The sequence below is a fragment of the Elephas maximus genome, chromosome X (genome assembly GCF_024166365.1).
Source record: "Elephas maximus indicus isolate mEleMax1 chromosome X, mEleMax1 primary haplotype, whole genome shotgun sequence".
In the NCBI taxonomy this organism is placed as follows: domain Eukaryota; kingdom Metazoa; phylum Chordata; class Mammalia; order Proboscidea; family Elephantidae; genus Elephas; species Elephas maximus.
In genome coordinates, this window is record NC_064846.1 from 128,001,384 (window position 1) to 128,020,611 (window position 19,228).

The following is a 19,228-nucleotide window of genomic DNA, read 5'->3' on the forward strand; positions in this document are numbered from 1 at the left end:
ATCTCAGAGAGCTTATATTATTACTGTTTCATTATATATCAAAGACTGATATACCTAGCTCTCTAGCACCTTTCTCAAGTCTATGACTACCCGAAACACATCTCCCCTAAGACGTTACATTAATACATATTATTTTTGTTGTTGTTGCTAGTTGCCTTCGAGTCCGTTCCAACTCATGGCAACTGCATGTGTGTAGAGTAGAACTGCTGCTCCATAGTTTTCAAGGCTGTGACCTTTCTGTCAGCATCCACCACAACAGACTATTTGTTCCCGTGTCCCCCTCTCTCCACAGGCTTGAAAAGCAGCAGATGGGAAGTTGGAAAAGCAAAGAAACAATCCTTTTACTCCTATATCAGCATCTTCACTGAAGTCTTCAAGTCAGACTAATGCATCTCCTGAAATGTCAGATTTACTACTTCTCTGTCATTATTAAAATAACATACTCCTCAAGGTTCTTAGTATTTCAAAATTGGTTTACTACAAAAGATTCTAAGTAGGTTTTGTTCCTCTCTGTGTTCCTTCAATGTGTTCTGCCACCAGCTCTCTAGTTCTTGAATCTACTAGAACTTTTGCTTGTTGCTTGACTATCAATTCTATAAACTAATGGTATGATAAGAAAAAATAAGCATGGACATGAGCTTCTGACAACATGGATTACGGTCACTATTTTGCTTCCTGGGTACTTCTCAATTGCATTTTCTAATTCTATGCCATGAGTAGATTGAACTAGTAATCAGTGATTCCCAAATTGTGATGGAGGGAGTAGAGGTACTAGTGATTTTTTTTTTTAATTACACTTCAAAAAACAATAAATACATTTAAATATTAGTTATATAGAGAAATAAGAGTGCCATACCTGTGGATGCAATGAAAACACATGATCAACCACATCAGGCAAACATACAAAAATTTATCAGCTTTCAGAGAGATATGTAAAATTCATTCTATAATCACCAGTTTGTCAATAATTCTGATTTTTTTTATTTCAGTACAACACAAAGTAAATTTTCATTGCATAGCGTGTGTGCGTATACATATATATACCTAAAATACAAACTATTTCCTAATGAATCTCTATCTGAAAGAAATGTTATAAAGAGCAGATTCTTAAAAGAATCACAACCTTTAGTTCCAGCAGTAACAACAATACCCTTTTTTCAAAGAATGAAAAAAATTTTTTATATATTTTGGAGAAGTCAAGCTCAAGACCTATTATTGGAAAATATGCACATGGTGCCCTTATATATATCCCAGCATGGAACACTGTCATTCAATCCAAGAAAGACAGAAATGAAGAATGAGAAAGAAAGCTCATGAAGTTTTGACAAAGTTTCCCCAGATTAACAATTCTTGGCGTATAACTTGCCCTAGCTATTTGTAACTGCTCAGGTACTAAAACAACCAAAGCCTATTTTGCCCAACAGTGACAAACAATACAACAAATGACCAATCACTACTAAAAGAAAGGAAGAGGGGGGAAAAAAACTATCATTGGCTGGAATTTCAAGGAATTTTTAATTGAGCAAATTTCCAGTTCACCATAAAATGTGAAGAAATTATTTTTAAAAAGGTTTCAAGGTTTTCACCCTAATATTAGGAATAATTATTATACCTCCTTCAACTGCTTTTTTTTTCCCTTCTGGAATTACTATTACTTATTCCCCAATTTTTTTTTACCCTTTCCCTCATAACTTCTATCTATTTATAATCTGTTGTGTACTTTGAGGTAATTTGCCACTTGATTTTCTATTTAACTTAACTCGGTTCCCTTCTATAATTTAACCACATACATATACAGAGGTCAAGATTTTCTATCAATTAAACTGCTCGCAAGAGCCATCACGTATATTTATATGAATACATATGCTTGTCCTTCAACCCAGGGCTCTCTGTCTACTGCACCTCGGGTTCTCCACCAACCAGAAGAAGAGAAATCACAGAAAGAAGACTGCCAACTCCATCAGCTATTTGGTTCATTAGAGGTTGATGGGTTAGCTATGGAGTTAGAAATTGAAAGGAGGTATGGTAGACACTGTGAAGAGCCCCTACTTCAAGGAAGGACTTGTTGCCCCTGCTGTTGAGAATACTGCCTTTAGACAGCCTCCAGCTTTGAGACTCTTCAGGGACTACCTCAACTGTAGAGAGCCACCTTGCCCAACGTCGCCCTCCTTCCCAAGCTAGTTCACATCCAATTTTTAATGGATGGAACATAAAGGTCTGGACATCTTGGCCCAACTTAGGACAACTATGACAGGCCATTCTAACTCCAGAGCTCTCCTTGGAGTTGGCCAAGGCTGTTGTCACAGCTTAACTTCTCCCTATGCTCAACCCTGGTTTCATCCTCTCCCTTTCACCAAACCAAATCAAACTTCTTGTTGTGGAGTCTATTCTGACTCATAGTGGCCAGAGGTGTTCCCAAAGGCACTCCTTACCAAACATCCTGTATGCTAAACTGCCTGTCAGAGTCTGCTTCCCAAGGAGTCCAACCCATGACAATAGGTCAAGTGCACTGAGCCTCTGTTTTCCCAGAATCCCCTTCCCAATTACTGTGTCAGGATAAATTCCTGGAAGCAAAACGGTCAAATCAGGCAACAAAAATGTTTAATTCTTGATACATGTTATCAGCCAGAAAGGCTAGGAAAATGTCTTACAATGCCCTCTTTCCTTCTGCTTCAAATCCATTTAAAATGACAGAAAAAGTGGTTTTTAATGAATAAACCTTCAACAGTAATGATAACCAAAGTATGCCATCTGCAGACCAGAATTTTTTTTTTTTTAGGAATTTCTGTAAATGGGAGAGATGGGATCAGTATGAAGAAAAATAAGGGCAGAAAAACCACAGTCCAAAATGTACTAAAAACTGGTTCTGCTATTTTCTACTGTATAAGTAGAAGCAATTTTTCCCAAGTGACTAACCTCAGAGAAACCCCAAGCTCAGAAAATGTAATATAAAGACAACGACGATGACTCAGAGCAAATGTCTTCAGAATAACAGGGTCAATAAGTTCCTCACATACATATACCTGAGCAGTTTACTCGCAGAGTTATATGTTCACTGTGTAGTTTATGTTTATTCCCAAAAGTTATGGTTTAAAATCTGTTCTCTAAGGATAAACACCTATTTGCCTGGGGTTGGCAGTTCTCTTATCTTGTACAGGGTCCAAAGAGGGGAGCAACTTGAGGTAAAAAATATCTCCATAAATTGGTGAAGAGAGGGTGACCGGGTGTGTGTGTTCTAGTTGAGGGAAATGGTTCTAGTTTTGGACTTGCAGAAAGACAGTGAAGAGAATGGACAGAAAGAATTCAATAATTAGTATTCAAAAGGAATTTTTTTAAAAAAAAATGAATGTGGCCAATAAAGTCTCAAGGAGCATTTTAAAAAATAATACTCACACCCCACCCTCTAAAAAGAAAAAAACACAATGTACCTGGATTTTTCATCCCCTTCACAGACAAACCTTATATAAATGGAAAATATACCTAAATTTCATAGACTAATAAAGTTTTTAAATAGTTTTAAAATATATACATGTATTGTTTAACGACCACTGAGCAGCAAGAACAGACAGCCCCATATGCGAACTTAACTTTCAAGTCTGGGTCTTTATGTGCTTTCAAATTAGTGTGCGCCCCAAGTAAGAGGTGCAGCATTGAAAAATTAGCAGACTGTGTAGAATTCTACATATTTCTTTTGTATGATGGTTTTCTTTAAATAAGTTACCAGTTTTAATAAAAGTTAAAATATCTAACAAAGTATAAATAAGTGAGCATTATTAGCAACTATTATCCTGCTGAATTGAAGACCTTTTTCTAAATACTAACCTGTTTCACATAGCAATTACAAAACCCCTGAATTATCATTCCCACTCCCCACCCCTTTACAGATTTAAAGACGAAGTTCAGGGATGTTATATAATCTGTTTGAGGTAATGCAGCTGTAAAAAAAAAAGAGTTGAGTTGGTAAATAAACATAGCTGCAAACCCCATAGAGTGTGCCTATCTCAAACTAAAATTGCCTTTTCATTAAGAAAGTGTTCACTTCACCTACTACAAAAGTGGTATGATAAAACATCAATACAACACACCAACAACCCTTCACTCAAACTATCTGCCAGTTGTTCTACCCACTAAAAGCACACTTGTTGACAAGTACAACACATCCACGCACTCCACATCAAGATGTTCACTATCATCAAAAGGTTAAAACACTCTTGCTTACAAGAATACAGTTTTTCTTTGCTATTGATTTTTCCTTTGGTATTGGGGGCAGTGTTTGGGGCTGCTTTTGAAGCCTGGTGGCACAGTGGCCAAAGGCTTGGCTGCTAACCAAAAGGTCAGCAGTTTGAATCCACCAGCTACTCCTTGGAAACCCTACGGGGCAGTTCTACTCTGTCCTACAGGGTCACTATGAGTGGGTTTGTTTGGGTTTGGTTCAACTTCCTAAGTGATGTTGTAGGGTAAAAACATCACAAAGTTTAGTAAATTAGCAAAAAGAAAGTTTTATTCGGCATATATTCAAAAAGACAAAAGTGGAAAAACGGACAAGCATGCTGCCACAGCCATGTCTGCCCGAGTCCAAGGAATATTACAGAATAGGCAAGAATAGAAAATCAGACAAGCATGCTGCTAGAGCCAAGTCTGCCCAAGTCCAAGGAACTTTACAGGGTCATCAGCATATATTAACATTAAACCAAAAAATACAAACCTACTGCCATCGAGTCGATTCCGACTCATAGCGACCCTACAGGACAAAGTAGAACTGCCCCATAGAGTTTCCAAGGAGCGCCTGGTGGATTTGAACTGCTGACCTCTTGGTTAACAGCCAGAGCACTTAACCACTATGCCACCAGGGTTTCCATATTAACATTATAAATGGGCAAAACCATTGAAAGCTTCACCTTTTCACAGATTGGCTAGAAATTGTGATCCTACATTTTGAACTGTATTAACAATCATTGGTACAAGTTTCAGGATAATCAGGAGGGTCTTCATTGTTTCAGCAAATTTTCTATTCACTAAATGCTAATAGAAAAGGTAAGAGTGGAAAGTCTTTTGTGTTCTGTTTGATCAGCTTACGTGAAAGGTTCCCTAAAAGATATTTACCAACATTATCCTAGCTGTTGTCTTTATACCTCGGGCCCAGTTGATGTGTCCTTGTGAGCCCAGCTCCAGTTGGGTCACATTCTCTATGCTCAAGGACAGGGAATAATGATTCCAATATTATTTTCTAAATCAGTGAGTAATGGTCTGGGGGTTGGCATCTTGGTACTGTGAATAAGAGCACATCTTGGGGGACTATCTTCAGTTATTTAACACACCTATTTCATAAAGGGAAAATTTTTGAATAAAAAATTGTTTTATTCAAGGCTCAAATTCATCTGTGGTCATCTCTCTGTATTATTTACCTTATAATAAATAACACGGGTACAGGTCAGATTTTCATTCAAATATTTTCTGGCTAAAATGAGTAAGTATTACACACAGGATAAAGAATAAAAGAGAGAAATGCTGAGTTTGTGTTGCCTTTTCCAAAGTGTCTGCCAACGTGGACAAAATGGCCACATATAAATCAAACTGGCTTACTTTTTACTAGGGTAGATAGAGCCTTTGAAGGGCAGTGAATTTCACAAGGCAGGACAAAACCAACATTGCACATGTAGGTGGTTATCAGTTTTACTGAATGATCAATTTACTGATGATTTACATGGAGTTACATGAAATTTTCGCATTTCTATTGTCAACCTGATTATACTAGGCCCAAGATAGAGTCCCTTTTGCTGAGCCCTCTGCAGATTGAAACCTAGCACGCTTCTATTTCCTGTAAATGCCCTACCTTCCCAGGAGCTGAAACCTAAGTCAATCAATTGACTCTCCCAGAAACAGAAGTCTAAGCTAACCAATTAGCACTTGTCTGCTTATTTTAACTTAATTCAAAATTTCCCCTCAATTCCAAATAAGAAATGCCCTCCAGCTTCCTTGTTCCTCTGTGTTTGTGCCCATAAAAACCCTTCAGTTTTGTACCACTCTTTGGAGCTCTTGTCTGACTCTAGACCGGGTGCTGCCCCCCCCAACCCCCATACGTGAATTATAAAGCTTATAAGCTCATACACAAATTTAATCTTGTGGAAATTTTCTTTTTAACACCAACTATTCCACTTTTCTTTCTCATTGTTTACTATGTTCGTGAGCTTACAATTTCCTAGAAGTAAAAATGGGAATTAAAAAAAAAAAAACCCACTGCCATGGAGTCAATTCTGATTCATAGGGACCCTACAGGACAGCAGAACCGCCCCCATAGGGTTTCCAAGGAGTGGTTGGTGGATTCGAACTGCCGACCTTTTGGTTAGCATCCAAGCTCTTAATCACTGCACCACCAGGGCTCCAAAAATGGTAACATCCCTAATAAAGATACAGTACAATTACAGTTACTTGAAATGCATACATAAGTCAAATAGTAATTAACGAAGGAAAAAAATTACCTTTTGGATAATCTTCCAATAAGAGGTTGAAGTGACCTAATTGACAAAAGAAATCAGACTCCACTTTTCCTTCAGCTTTTAAGATTAGAGATTCGTAGCAGCGAACAGCCTAGAAATGAAAAATACAAACATTTAAGAAAAAGACAAAACCCTAAATTGCATTTCCGTTCTGAGAGAATGCATATATCCTCCATTCAACTGCCCAAGAAATCAATGTTATTTCACCTCTACCTCAGACATATTCAAATGCAGCATTCTTCAGAAGGAACAACTTCCCTACCTATTTATTAAATGAGCCACTAGTTATGGAATAAGTACTTTTCCCATCTATAAAATAGAATACTTGCCAAATAAGGTGTAAGAGCACCTTGATAACTTTATTCATAAACTCCAAGTCTAAATTATTAATGTAGTCCTTGCCGATATAAACAATACTGCTCTCAAATACAAATAATATCCAGATTTCCCACAGGCAGAAAGACCTTTATTGAATTATGTGAGAATTCATAGACTCTCTAGTGTAATAATAATAGCTACAATTTCCAATGAACAGCTACTTTTTGCCAGAAACTCTACCAGCAGTTTCAAATTACCATAAACTACCTTTCAATTGTCTTCTCCCTTCTCACAATATACTTCAAACATACCAACTCCTATTCCAAACAGATTCCAAATCTTACCCCAAATCCAACATATACATAAACACTTATATTCTTGCTTTTTCATCCCCAGAGTAAAAAATATTATAAAGATATCAATTTTTGTTTTAATCCAGGATACTGTAATTGGAGGAAATGAAGACCTTACTAGAATAGAAAGAACAGAGTTCTGGAGTGTGGCTACAAATTCCAGGTGTCATTAGCTACAGGAGCTGCTAGGGAACTTTTCCTCTCCATTAAATATTCCACAATGTTGCTGTGTTATAATGTTTCCTGGGGTCACTAAAGAAAGAAATGTGTATGATTTCTCAAATCTCTGGGTGTACTCCCAGGAACACTCCCAGGTTTGGTACCCACAATAATTTCCATTATCATCAAAAAATCCTTTCACCACCACTTCTGGTACTTTTGTTGGGATAACAAAGTGTCATGTGGCATAGAGTCCCACTTAGAATCCCTTGATGTGTTTCTTCTTCTGTACCATATAGAGCCTTTGATAGAGAGTTTCAAAATGAATATCCTAAAGTTTACATAACCAAAGCACATACATAAATACTCAGCAAGTATAGAGAACCCATCCTAAACAAGATAATTCTGGAATGACTCTACTGTCCTTAAAGTCTTAAAATCCTGTTCCTATTCTACTCTTGGCTGTCTAAATGTGCGTATGTACCAAATCACAATCACTGAAAACTAATCATTCTGTTTTCCTATAATTAAGAGAGTCTTTTTTTTTTTTAATGCTATACTGAAGTGTCAAAATTACTATAATTTGGAGGCATGAAATTGCAAAACCCTCTTGAATTTAAGTCATATATAGGTCTCAGCTGGTAAATGGATACAGCATAAAAATATAATTTATTATAGTGCTTTATAATATAGAATTTCATAAATTATTGCTCTATAGTATGAATTTTTATTTTACACTAAATAAAATGAGTGACTTTTTAAAGTTAATAATTGTACTGTAAATAAAGCACTCATTAAAGTAGTTACTGTCTTTTTTTGTTAAACTCTTAGCAAGATATTAAGAAACTTCTGGTTCCTACTCCTCTTTGATAATTATGGCCAATTAAAATTCATTTGTAAGCAAATATGTTTTCATGGTTAAAAAAAAAAGGATTCTATAGAATATTTTCCATTTCTTATACACAAAGGAACACACCTAAAATTAATACTATGCATAACTCTTAGTGCTATGAAACATAACACCATGTAAAAAACCGAACGGGCAGATTTAAAATTCACATACCCATACACTCAGGTTTGATTAACAAATTCTTAATTATTTTCCCACAAGTCAAAGATGATGCTAACAGAACCAAATATCAAATGAGATGAAGATGAGCAAAAAGGCAAAATAAGGTTTCCGAAGCACATTACATGTTACCATTTCATAATGAGACTATTTTAAGTAAACTCTGATGTGAGATAGAAACAAACACTAACACAATTCTAAAAGAATACTTACTTAAAGGAAAATAACTGGGAATAATTTCTAACGCTCCCAACTCATGTAATAATCTACAATAAAATAGTATTTTTACAACACTATTTTTAGTCAAAAGGCTAACGATAAACATAGAGAGAAGATACTAGTTGTTTAAATTTAGAACGAAGTTCAGGTAAACTTCTATAAAGTAAGATTATTTCCAGTGAAAAGGGTTATATTCTTGCTTCTGTTTCTTTTATTTTAAATGTGCACATGGAAAAATTGTCCCCATAAAGGATGAGCATGTGGTTTATACGGTTGCAGAGAAAAAGAATATGTAAAATGTTAAAATTACAAAATGAGTCAGGCCATACAGAAACTGCTTTTCATTTTGTTCATTTTACTTATCTACATTTCCTAGATTTTTCACAAGTAACCTATACTGCTTCTCTTCTTGTAAAAATTATTAAAGAATCATTTTTGCTTTCTTCTAAGATTCATTATACCTTTAGGATGAATTTAGTCAGAAACTTAAATGAAAATCAATCATCTGTATTTAGATCGGCATCATCCAATACAGCACTTTTTTAATGATAAATATGTTCTATAATCTGCACTGTTCAATACAGTAGCCACTAGACACATGGCTGGCTATTGAGCACTTAAAAACATGGCTACTGCAACTGGAGAACTGAATTTTTTATTTTTATTTCATTTTGATTTTTATTTGAATTTAAACAGACACTGTAGCTAATGGTTACCATGCTGAATAGTGCAGATCTAGGTAATGTTTTAAGCTTAAAAACAACTGAATATTCAAACCATATAACTGCCAGATCTCTGGGCCTTTCTTCCAAGGCACCTCTGGGTGGGTTCAAACTACCAACCTTTTGGTTAGTAGCTGCTTATTTGCAGCACCCAGAGACTCCTAAAATAAATATTAAAAAAAATTAGGAAAGCAAAATTTCTTATGTTTATAAATGGAAAGCCTATAAAAAATAATAGAATATCTTGTACTGGGAATGAATAATGCCCTCTACAAAAACCAGTTACATCCTATAATTGTTTATAGTTGGTGGCTTACATATCCATAATCCTTACATCTATTTAAAAAAAAAAAATCAAGAAGGAAAATAAACAGTTAAACCAACAAGAGTAAACTAAGTTCTTCCCAGCTAGGTAGAGAGGTTGGATGCATTTCTTCCCATTAGAGTGCCATTTTCTACAATGTTCAATATGATTTGTTCTTGGTATCTGCTTTTTAAATTTTTATTATTTGAAAAATCAGTTATCGCAGATTAGTAACATTATCCTCTATTATTCAATCTTGCCAGATAAGGTTTAGAGCTCATGATCATGTGCATCTATTTTTTTTAATGCTAAAGTATTAAAGTCTTTTTATGATGAAAGTACCTAGCTAAAATATTACACTGTTGTAAATATTTTAGAATTACTAAATATAGGCAACTTTTTTTTTCCAGTTAACATTTTTTTTCCAGTTTAAAAGATTAACTGATAATGGACCACAACTACCACAGCCTCCACCAGACTGAGTTCAGCACAACTAGATTGTGCCTGGCTACCACCACCAACTGACCTGACAGGGATCGCAATAGAGGATCTCGGACAGAGCTGGAGAAAAACAATAACAAAATTGTAATTCACAAAAAAAGACCAGACCTACTGGTCTGAGCAGAGAATGGAGAAAACCCGAGAGTATGGCCCCTGGACACCCTTTAATTCAGTACTGAAGTCACACCTGAGGTTCACCCTTAAGCCAAAGATTAGACAAACAATCATACACATAGCTCAACCATGTATGGGAGACTAAGTGGTCATACCATCCCACGAACAAGGACAAGAAGGCAGGAAGGGATAGGAAATCTGGACGAATGGAAATGGGGAACCCAAGGCCAAGAAGGGGAGAGTGTTGATACGTTGTGGGGTTGGCAATCAATGTCACAAAACAGTATGTGTATTAATCGTTCAATGAGAAGCTAATCTGCTCTGTAAACCTTCATCTAAAAGCACAATTAAAAAAACTCAAAAAAATAAAGAAAAAAATTAACTGAAGTAGCTAAATGACATAAAACTGGTAGAGAAAATGAATGTGGATTTAAATATCCCAATGGTTTCAAAGGAACAAAACTTATGGATTAAAGATAATAGAGAAACAAATATACAATCCAGCCCATAATTTTAAAAGCCAAGCATAGACATTACAAGATGGTTTAGCAGCCAGCAGACTACTTACAAAAAGATTAAGGGGTTTAAGCAGGCAACAGGTCAGTGTCATCCATGAGCTATAACCAATTATGGCTACTAAAAAAGCACCCATGACTCAAATTAATAAAGCATAGTATACAAATTAACAGCAATAATCAGCTCACCAAGGTCTAGTCTGACAAGATCTTTAACATTATCATCAATTCTGAGTACCACATTTTAACAGATGATAAAATACAGAGGGTTAAAAGGTTGGTGAAGGATGTGAGAACTGTCATATGAAAACTGTTTTAACTGAGGAGAATCATCAGGAATGCTGATGATTAATCATAAAGCTGTCACCTAGGAGAGAAGGTTAATTGTACAATGAATGGATATAACAAACAAGTTTAATCCAGTTCAATCAGAAAGGAGAAAAACTTATATATGCCAAAAATGAAATGGGCCATCTCTGGCTCATGTCAATACAAAAAATTAAAGCATAAATTATTAAACTATTTTAGTACGAGTGCAAAAGGCAACTTTTTTACTTAGGATACAATTCTGAATGGCATTTTTTAAGATTTCTTGAGTTTCTAAGATTCTAAGTTTAACTCTGGAAAAATTATACAAGAATCATGGTTTTAGAAGCTCAAAACTTTCTCAATAAAAGGGAAAAAGAAAAACCTGTATATTGTTTTTAAGGAGGTAAATATTGCAAATATTTTCATAAAAATACTTAGTATTATGGTAGGCACTCATCATTGATCTCACCTATGATAATATATATTATGGGACACACTATTGGCTAGTACAGCATCAAAAGTGAAAGCACACTGGTTCCTACCTCCTTTACTTCAATTTTTCTCCCTTCCACATCATTTTTTTCTCTTGGATATTCTTATCCACCCCACCAGCCTTTCTCACTCCTCTTCCTTCTTTAGCTCCAGTTCATTATCTTGACCCTTAACTAACTACCAGTTGCCATGGAGTCAATTCCAACTCAATAGCAGCCCTATATGTGTCAGAGTAGATCTGTGGTCCGCTGGGGTTTTCAATGGTTGATTTTTCAGAAGTAGATCGCCAGGCCTTTCTTCGGAGGCCTCTGGGTGGTCTTGAACCATGACCTTTAGGTTAGCAGCCATGCATGTTAACCATTTGCAACACCCAGGGACTCCCCTTAACTAAAGATGCTCTCGAAAGGTGACTTTTGTGCCAGATACACTTTTACTTAAGTGTTCTTGCTTTCAAAAACAAACAACTCAGGTCTTCGTTAAGCCTTTATGCTGAGGACGCCAAAATCTTTTAATTCTAATCAACATACCAGACTTTTCCCATTTAGATACACCAAAAGTATATTAGGTTTTACAAGTAAAAATTAAATTTTTTGCCCTGTTCGAATTTTCTCCCTCTTAACTTTCCTTTAGGTCCCTGTGTGGCGTAAGCAGTAAAGCACTCGACTAGTAGTTGAAAGGTTGGCGATTTGAACTCATCTAGTGGTACCTCGGAAGACAAGCCTAGTGATCTGTTTCTGAAAGGTCACAGCCTTGAACCCTATGGAGCAGTTCTACTCTGCACATATGAGGTTGCCATGAGTAGGAAACGACTCGACAGCAACTGATAACTTTCCTTTACCATTAGAAACACCAATTCAAACCTATTCAGTTACCTTTGATCTACTCACTTCTTCATCCCTACACATCAAATCAATTACTATTGAGTATTCCCTAACGCTTCTCTTACAGCCTTTGCTCTTTCCTTTTTCTTTTGAGCCATCATTTCCCCAATTTCAATGAACACCTATATTATTGCACTGCTGCCCCCTGTTGCTCCATGACAGATGTTTCTACAGCCCAACTTATATCCTAAATAACAAAATCATTCTCCAAGCAGCGTTATTAAAAGCCATGTTTTCCTGCCCTCAAACTTCAATTGTTTGCTATTGCCTCTAAAAGTGAGTACTTAGGTCCAGTTCTACCCTACATACCCACAACTTTCTCTTTCACTGTTCCTCCACAAAAAGTTCACTCTACTCTCACCCCATATCATCTTCAAACTCACTCCTCGCACGAACTCTATATATTTTTAACTGCTTGCTAATCAGACACTCCCAAAGAGGTGGTAAAATGAGTAACTGGAGTAGATCACTCTTGCTACTTCCAACAAAGATCAGTAAAACAATTTGTTACAGCAATCCAAATGACATCAGAAAAGGGTGCTTCTCTTTCGCACCACCACCACAACCATTCACTTATTTATTAGAGTATTTTGTTTTTCTAGATTTTGTGTAAAAAGCCGTAATATATAAGCACACAACATGTAATATTATATATAATTACACACACTCACAAAAACACATGCATACTCGTGTCCAAGCAAATCTCTCTTAGTTCTAAGGCTATAGTTAATTCACTCTGAATTTCCAGAATAAATTTCTAAACAAACATATTATTCTTCTGTCTCGCTCCCCCAAAAAGTTTTAAAAATGTCTGCATCATTAGGTTGATGTCCTTCCTAGAAATATGCCTGATAAGTTAGTAGAGAATTCTTCCCTTTACCAGGTACTCAGTAGTATCTTTGACTAACTGCTTTTAAAACACCTTAAATATACTTAGGAATGTGAAAGGATGGGCCACTACCTGAATCTAAACTATTTTTGAAAGTTTAGCATATGACACTTTTTATGATAATCTTAAGTACTATTGATTCTTAAGGACATCTATTTCTGAACTTATATATCAGACTTCCACATTTTTCTTTTTAATTCCACTATACTTTTTTTATACTATATTTGAAAAGTTAATTTAAAAGGGTATATAGTGAAAAGTCTCTCTCCCAATCATAACCCCAGCCCCCTAGTTCCCTTTCCTGGAAGCAATTTTTTTTTTTTTTTTTACAATATTCAAGATTTTTTGCAGATACAAGCACATTTTTCCCACTTCATTATAAAAATTTACATAAACACTTCTGTACCCTGCTAGAGATTCTAGATATCACCACTATCCTTCCTCCCCTCCTTCTTTGTTAATAACCAAAACCAAACCAAACCCATTGCCAAGGAGTCATTCTGACTCATAGCGACCCTCTAGGGCAGAGCAGAACTACCCCAGAGGGTTTCCAAAGAGCAGCTGGTGGATGTGAACTGCCAACCTTTCACCAGCCGAGCTCTTAATCACTGAGACACCAGGGCTTAATTTGGCACCTGTTCACACAGAATAACGACTGAGATTTCCAGCCATCCTTGTAGGTGTGGCCTACTGACTAATTCCTGGCCAATGGGGATATAAGCACACAGGTACTTCTTAGAGAGAAAGGATTTGCTCCACTTCAACCCCTCTCCACCCACTGGCTGGAATCACCTAGGTAGCAGGAACATCAGTAATTCCCTCAGACTCTGAGGTAGACGCCACAGTTTAAGGATGGCAGAACAGATTAACAGGAGCCCAAGTCCCTGGAACAGTGAAGTTCCAAGAGCAGGTGGGAACTGACTGCCTCTGAGAAATTTTTATGTAAGAAATAGATGAATGTGTAATCCTCTTCCATCATAAAAAAAGCAGCTGCAGCATAATAAAATAATCACTGACACATGCAAAAGGGATAGAGGAAAAAAGAAATCCAGTTCGTCACCCACACCTAATGTTTTAGAAAAGATATCAATTCTACAAAGCCAAGAACTTATACATCTGTTACTCTCTATCTCCTTTTCTCGCCTATATTCAACAAATATACATCTTTTGCATCACAACAAAGTCAGTATAACAAAATTTAAGCATATCAGTCTTGGTTCTGTATTTCTTATGCTCTCTGGACCTACTCTGCATTCAGTGGATTGCTGGATGTTAATGATCGTTCAGAAAACTATCACAGCACCTTAAGTACCATTCTTTTCAAATAAACTATTTCAAATGCTTTGCTATTGCAATAGCAAATATACTACTGAAAGCAAACTAGATAATTTAATAAAGTATTGACAGTTAACATCTGACTTCTTGATATGTACCAGGCACTGTTTGTTCTAAGCATTTTACATTTAATTCTCACAATTATCTATGAGATAAAAAAAAAAAAAAATTTTTTTTTTTTAGATAGGGTCTATTTCGGTAATTGTCCCCTACTTCACAGATGGGAAAACTGAGGCAAAGAGAAGGTAAATCCCATGTTCAAGGTCATAGACTAGTAACTAGGAGAGGCTGGATGCAAACAGCATTGTTCCAGAGCCTAGGAGCAGTCAGGTATTCAACTCAGGCCAAGCCTAGGGACCTAAAGTCATTTCCAAGAAAGAGGGCCTCCAGAATCAGTTCTTCCCCCTTAAATTCCTACACAATAGCTCCCTTACCCAACTCTACTTTCATACTAAGCGGCAAGAGCAAAGCAACACAAAAGATCTTCCCTGCTTTCCACCACCCTACAGGAAGGAAGACTTTACCATTGATGCACCAGCCAAGCAAACTAATGAATTCTATATTTGCATGAGTGCAGATATACACACCCAGGACCAATATCAAAAAAAAAAAAGAAGCTGTTGTGTCAAAACAGTTCAGTTATCTTCCAAATATTTTTTTCTGTAGCATACTAAATGTAATATTGTAGAAATGGGGCATACTCAAGTACAGTATTTATAAAGCCTCCTTATTCAAATTAAGCATGCAGATTAAGCCTTGAATAAGCTTAAAAATAACGTATATTTAAAATTTGGAGGTAAGGAGAGGATAACAGAACTTCAGCTCAGAGTGGCTTCTGTGAATAAAGCCCAGAGTGATCCTGCAATTTCCCATATAAAGCAGTAGGCATTATACCCTTTTTTTTTTTTAAACCTCATTTGCTTGCTATTCCACAGTCTGGAGATCCTGGGTGGTACAAACTGCTAATGCATTTGGCTGCTAACCAAAAGGTTGTAGGTTCAAAGTCCACCCAGAGGCACCTTGGAAGAAAAGCCTGCAGTTCTACTTCCAAAAAGTCAGCCACTGAAGACCCAGAGTAGAAGCACAGTTCCACTCTGACTCACATGGGGTCGCCATGAGTCAGAATCAACTCCATGGGGACAGGGGGACAATACATGACCTAGTAAGAAAGTTAGGAAGAAAGGGCTTGTGGCAGTAGACAGAGACAATCTTACAGCAACCTTTCTCTCTGTCAATTCAGTTGTACTTATTTAATTGAGAATTCCAAAAATATGGAAGTAAAAAGCAAGCTTGTCTTCAACAAAATTATATAGATCAAATCTTCATGAAGGTAAATGATGATGTCTATTGCTGTAACCTGGATATATACACAATTCAAAATTAGTATCTTCGGCAGCCATGTCTGCATTCATTCATCACATCTGTCAAATAATAAATGCACACAAAAAGTTAAGGAGCAAGCACTTGAGGTCTGGAGAAAGGGCTGAAAGAGATTGCATTTATGAGCATGAGTTCCACTAAAAATAATCCGATTTGAATTCTACAACTTCTAAAATGTAGTGGGCACTTTATAGATTTACCGAATAAACGATCAGATCCTAAAACTAGAGAAACTGCTACATAGTAATGATCCTCCCCAAAAAATAAAGTACTTAAAAAAAGTAATTTTTAATCAGTTTGAATACACCCTTCCAGACTTCTCTCTGCATATATACAAATGGTACAAATCTTTGTATCCAATTTCATAAACTATCTCTTTCATTCAATATATTAACTGCTTACCACCAAAATATATAGAACTACCTCAAAATTAACATATGCATACCATTTTACTAAACAGTTAAGCCATAATTTGTTTCTACTGAAAAATATCTACTTGTTAACCAAGTTTTCACTGTTATTATCTCCCTAACTTTTTTTTTTTTAAGAACATAAAAAAAAAAGAAGAAGAACATAATTTGGCAAATTTATATTTCTTTAGGATAAATTTTCAGGGTCAAATGGAAAGCACAATTAAGTTTTAGATAAGCTCACCTGCAAACCTAAACCAATACAACCTTCCACAGCAGTGCTCAATTTTCAGTTCTTTGGTAACTTTTTTCCAAATATTTATCAGCTAAGTTTCCTACCACTTTCATGAATTATCAACCTGTTCATAGATTGTGCACATTTCTTTATTGGATTATAAACAGTTTTTTTCCTAAATATTTGTCAGATGCTATTTATATATAAGGAGACCCTGGGTAGTGCCAACAGTTAATGTACTTAGCTGCTAGCCAAAAGGTTGGAGCTTCAAGTCCACCCAGAGGTGCCTCAGAAGAAAGGCCTGGTGATCTACTTCTCCAAAATCAGCCATTGAAAACCCTGTGAAGCAGCACAGTTCTACTCTAACATACATGGGGTCACCACGAGTCAGAGTTGACTTCACAGCAACTGGTTATTTATATATAAAGGATTCTTTTTTTTTTTTCTTAATTTTTACTATGTTTTAAGTGAAAGTTTACAAATCAAGTCAGTCTCTCATACAAAAATTTATATATACCTTGCTATGTACTCCTAGTTGCTCTCCCCCTAATGAGACAGCACACTCCTTCTCTCCACTCTCTATTTTTGTGTCCATTTGGCCAGCTTCTGATCCCCTCTGCCCTCTCATCTCCCCTCCAGACAGAAGCTGCCCACATAGTCTCATGTGTCTACTTGATCCAAGAAGCTCACTCTTCACCAGTATCACTTTCTATCCCATAGTCCAGTCCAATCCCTGTCTGAAGAATTGGCTTTGGGAATGGTTCCTGTCTTGGGCTAACAGAAGGTCTGGGGACCATGACTTCCGGGGTCCTTCTAGTCTCAGTCAGACCATTAAATCTGGTCTTTTTATGAGAATCTGGAGTCCGCATCCCACTGCTCTCCTGCTCCCTCAGGGGCTCTCTGTTGTGTTCCCTGTCAGGACAGTCATCTGTTGTAGCCGGGCACCATCTAGTTCTTCTGGTCTCAGGGTGATGTAGTCTCTGGTTTATGTGGCCCTTTGTGTCTCTTGGGCTCATAATTACCTTGTGTCCTTGGTGTTCTACATTCTCCTTTGCTCCAGGTGGGCTGAGACCAATTGACGCACCTTAGATGGCCGCTTACTAGCGTTTAAGACCCCAGAAATCACTCTCTAAAGTGGGATGCAGGATGTTTTTTTAATGGATTTTTATATAAAAGATTCTTACCATTCATCATGCTTTACAGAATTTCCTTTTACAGTCTGCATTTATCTATGAATTTTTAAAGGAGCATTTGGTACAAAAAGTTTCCTATTTTTCTCAATAACAATCACCATTTCTTTACAGTATATATATTAAGTTCAGAATTAGAAAATCTCCAGCCTCTGACCCGATAAATATTCACCAATACTTTCTTCTATTGTTAAGTAGGACCTAACTGCACTTTTCTTCCCTGTGCAATTTTGTAATGACTCAGGATCTGTAATTTCCCCTCTTTCATGAACTAAAAATTTAACGCACACACACATACATGCTTTGTTTCTGAGATTAATATAAATTGTATTAGACTACCAGAGCTTTCCTACAAATGTACCAGGAATGGGTGACAGGAGTACTGAGACAGAGACAGCCTCGACTGAGGCTGCCAGGCATAAGACACCCAGGGTACCAAGAGCAGCCAGAGCCTCTCAGTCAGTGACCGTGGGTATGTACCACTGTCAATCTTATGGGTCCTCAATAGTTTATCCCTGTAATTACTACAAACCACCATTTCATTTGTCCATGTGTGCCATAAAATAAAAAGGGTTGAGAAGGACTTCCACTTGAGGCAACCTGGACAACATACTCCTGCTAAAAAATAAAGACGTCAGATAAAACATTGGAATGCAGGACAATACATGACCTAGCAAGAAAGTTATAAAGAAAGAGCTTGTGGCAATGGAGGGAACCAGAACTCAGAGAGGCAGAGGCAGAGAGAGCACTGAAGCAACTTTTTGCATTGAGGTCATCTGAAAGCCTGCGTGAACCTGAGTGTTGGGCTTAGAGATCCCATCAGGAAAGAACACAAAGCCAGGGGCCACACAAGAAGGGGAGTAAAACAAGACACCCTCCTCATAAATTTGAGGTCTCAACGTACTACACTTTCAATCTAATTTTAAACTAAAAAATAATAGCTTTTTCAAATTTTATTGTCCTGAAGGACAAAGAAAATGCCCATCCCAAGATGACAATGGGTGAAGAAGAAAATCTCCTGGGAATACGTAACCATAAGCCTAAATTCATTCCACCAGGGTAGAACATGTAAACTTCAGGCAAGAATTTAACTCAGCATAGTTCTAGGCTAGTAGCGATCCAAAGTACAGGTCAAAAACACACTATATCACATCCCTGGCATAAAAGAATTTCCATAGTTCCAAAGAAAATGAACTATTCAGCTTATTAAAAAAAAAAAATCACTAAACAAGAAGAGGTGGAAGCAGATGAAAGAAGGCAATCAACATGTTAATATTGACATATTAAATTAATATATTAAAACAAGCATTTACTGTTTAATACAGTATTAGTCCCT

The 19,228-nt window shown here is 36.6% G+C and overlaps 1 protein-coding gene across 12 annotated transcripts in view; it reads right to left on the reverse strand.

Annotated features, from left to right (window-relative positions):
- The window catches only part of KDM6A (lysine demethylase 6A), a 280,479-nt gene that overhangs the window by 181,028 nt on the left and 80,223 nt on the right, over nucleotides 1-19,228 (reverse strand). For all 12 annotated transcript variants that reach the window (XM_049871256.1, XM_049871250.1, XM_049871251.1 and 9 more), the window contains exon 3: nucleotides 6,480-6,588. In XM_049871256.1, the coding sequence (XP_049727213.1) occupies nucleotides 6,480-6,588 (109 nt within the window). The remainder of the gene's footprint in view (nucleotides 1-6,479; nucleotides 6,589-19,228) is intronic.